At 40.3% G+C, this 3,622-nt stretch overlaps 1 protein-coding gene across 1 annotated transcript in view; it reads right to left on the reverse strand.

Moving 5' to 3' along the window:
• The window catches only part of LOC144641145 (acyl-carrier-protein phosphodiesterase PptH-like), an 8,335-nt gene extending 4,985 nt beyond the window's left edge, over window positions 1–3,350 (reverse strand). Inside the window, exon 1 of the mRNA XM_078500193.1 lies at window positions 3,031–3,350. Within this exon, the coding sequence (XP_078356319.1) occupies window positions 3,031–3,271 (241 nt within the window). The 5' untranslated portion in view covers window positions 3,272–3,350. The remainder of the gene's footprint in view (window positions 1–3,030) is intronic.
• Window positions 3,351–3,622: the final 272 nt, after the last annotated feature.

A 3,622-nucleotide genomic window follows, 5' to 3' on the forward strand; every position in this document is an offset into this window, starting at 1 on the left:
ATGATTAGTCTCATCACGAATGAAACATGTTTCGTTGTGAAAAGTGTTCACATCAGGCAGTGCATTGCGCGAATCATGATTGAAACATGATTAGTCTGATCATGATTGAAACTACCTCACGAGGTAGTTTCAATCATGATCAGACTGAACAAGTTTTAAAAAAATGGCGGACATGTGGTGAGGAGGCGAGTGCCCAAAACCTACAAATTTGGGCTTTCTATATGACCAAATGTTTATTTAAAATATGGGCTAATAAAGCGATGCAATATGAATTATCGGTGATGGATAGAAAACAGAATATTTGGTAGAATATCTCCACGAAAGTTTACGACAGCGGCTACAAGCACGCAGCATTGTAACATTGCAATGCAAAAACAAGCTTTACAAAATAAAAATCTTCTGTTACTGACTGATAGTTCAAATTCTGACAATACTGTCTTCTTGCTAAACGCTTGAAAGCCCTGCTTCATCGAAGGGCTTGAAAATAGACAGAAAGACAAAGATTTAATGGAAACTTTATTGTAATTTCGAGCTATATTTTTACGGTTAAATAAAAAGATTATGCAAGAACCATGAAACCGCATAAATTACACGCCAGGCATGAAACGTGTTTGAAACTGACACCTAATGTGAACAATGCAATAACAAGCATGTTTAGGTGAAACATGTTTCGTTGAAACGAGTATAGCTAACTGTCATGGGTCGTGGGTCGTGGGTGGAAGTCGTGGGTGTGGGTAAAGTCGTGGGTGTGGGTAAAAGTCATGGGTAACAAAAAATTAAAAAAAAATACTGAACACAAATTTGTGACAAAATAGTTCGTTCATGGCTAGTCTGATGCAGAGTTTCGTCCCAGCCAAGGGACTCTTCAGAGGTCCTTCTGCTCAACAATTTGTTGGGATGTCTTTAAAACGAGGAACACCCCGAAATACCCCTAGAACACCAACATATTTTAGACACAGATAAACAAAATAGTTTTAATTAAAATTTAAATGAATTTAAAATATTAAAATAAAGTAAAAATATTAAAGAAATAATTATTATGAAATGGAAAACTCTCTTGAAAAGCCTCTTGTCTGAGAAAAGAACAGCGGAAGAAAAGAGTAATAAATACAACATATATACGCATTGAAATTAATATTAAATTTTTATCTTATTCTGAGTTACGATTAGCATTTCGTCCTCGCACACTCCCCTCACGCCACAAGAACGGTGACTTAAAATATTGCGTGACATTGTGCGTTGCAGACTGAGCGGCATTTTTTCCGTGGGAAATTTTGATGGTCCCGTTTGCGGTTACAAAAGAACTCTTCTGATTGGTTTACTAATAAAATTATGCAATGGCCTCGCTTGTTGGCCAAAGCGACAAGATGTGCGATTCGGACCCGGAAATATTGCAGCCAACATTTTTACTTCAACCTATTACACACTTGGAATTGTGAGAACTTTTTCGAGAGCTTTCTTATTTTACCGACACCGGTCATGAGGCACTGCATATAATTTTGCGCCTACCTAGCTCTTCCAAATTGTTGTGCTTATTTTTATAACAAGAACGTATTATTGCTATTATATGAATGAGTGTTTTTCGCCACGGACGGAGGGCTGCAGACTACAGACTGAGGTTTAAAACGCGGGCTACAGGCTGCGGATAAGGTATAAAATACGTACTGCGTTTTGAGCGACGCATTAGGCCGTCCCAATAAAATGTTTCGTTTCCCATCGCCCGTCCGACCCATTTTTTTCGAAATGTAAAAAAAATTCCAGATTCGCTAGTCAAAGAGGCAAGTACTTTAATTTACAAGCACACAATCTTGTTTTATTAACAACAATTGGTATCTTGTGACGTCCTTGTCTTCAAAGGCCGTTTCACGCCAAGGGCATAACGATTGTTCCAACATTCTCAGTGAGATCAACTGAAACAAAATCTTTCGGTTCTGCATCTCCTCGCTTTTTAAATGAACCCAGAACCCTTAAAGGGTTCATTCTTTTTTTTTTTTTGCCCGACCGACCGACCCACCATCACAAGAGACGGGGCGATGGGAAATAGGCCATTTCCGAGTTACCCTTTGCCTCTATTTTATAACGAGTCTACGTGCGAAACCATTCATATGAAAATGAGTTTCACCTACAGGTCCATTTTCATGCAAATCAAACTCATTTTCATTTGAATGGTTTCGCACGTAGACTCGTTTTAAAACAGAGGCAAAGGGTAACTCGGAAATGGCCTATTGGCCTTACGAAAGGTAGCTCGTCTAGACGGGTAACGCGTCTCTTGCCCACCCCTAGCAGTAGCTAGTCGAGGCATGTGTAACCATACAAACTAAAAATGTGCCCATGCTCGTCCAGACGGGTAACGCGTCTATAGTATGAAAACGGCCAATATTGTTCTTTGCTCACACAAGAGACTTCGCCGTTATGTTCGGAAGCTTTCTTAAAACGTTCGGTTATGTTCGCGTAATTCTTGAAAGTTTTCGGATGACTTCAGAATTTTTCGTTGATATCATCGGAAGTCTTCAGATTTAGTCCGAACTATTTTGTCACAATTTTTTGTTCTGTATTTTTTTTTAATTTTTTGTTACCCACGACTTTTACCCACACCTGACGACTTTACATACACCCACGACCCACGACTTCCATCCACGACCCACGACCCACGACAGTTAGCTATACTCCGTTGAAACATGTTACATTCTGTGTTAAATGTGAACGCAACTTAAGATTGACCTGCGTGACCATGAATCAACTTTTGTTTGTCACTGGGAAGCAACTGCGTAATACCCTGCGAATTACCAGTAGATAAAATTTTACTGTGTTGGAACTCTTTGAAGAACAAGTCATAGGCACTTTAATATTTGTTGCTTGATAACATGCATAAATGCTGCAGGGTATTCTGCAGTTTAGACAACAGTGGTAAGGGTTTGGACCTGGGGGTGCAGGGTGGTGCCCCCCCCCCCCCCCTCCGCCAAGTACCACCACCACTACAACACCCCAACCTGTGCCTGTTTTATAACTTTTTACCGATCACAACAGTACCTGGAACGTAGCAAACCTTCAGGAACTTCTGTGCAAGAGACTGTAGAACTGTTTTTAGCAGGGACAAGTTATCAGTGACGTCTCCAGCCAGTATAAGCACGTCATTTCGGTATTCACTGGCGGACCAACTTTCGACCAAACGTAGATTTTCTGGGATATCAACGTGAATATCTGAAATCGCAAAGATCCGTGACATTCTTGCTGTTATGGTGCACAAAGCTCGGCTTGTTTTAAATAGCATTTAGAAACAAATCCCTCATTTTCATGAGATTTTTGCAAATCAAGATACAACGATCAATCGTCGATCCCGATCCGCCATATTGATATTTCCTTGTTTCCAGGCTCTACTCCAAATTCAATATGGCGGCTGGCGCGTCAAAAGAGATAAAAAGAAACTTTTCGGTATTTGAGATGACCAAGCAACAGTTTTGCATTTTGTATATGGTTTTTGTAATTACGAGCGTTTTTAATGGTTAGGAAAGGATGTCATCTCCCTGCAAGAGATCTAGGTGAGCATCCTCATCCTGAAATGTTTAGAATGGGGCGCTTGGGGGGGGGGGGGGTACTTGCCTACTTGGGATTTTAAATGACG

The sequence above is a fragment of the Oculina patagonica genome, unplaced genomic scaffold (assembly GCF_052425735.1).
Source record: "Oculina patagonica isolate OP01 unplaced genomic scaffold, crgOcupat unplaced701, whole genome shotgun sequence".
NCBI lineage: Eukaryota > Metazoa > Cnidaria > Anthozoa > Scleractinia > Oculinidae > Oculina > Oculina patagonica.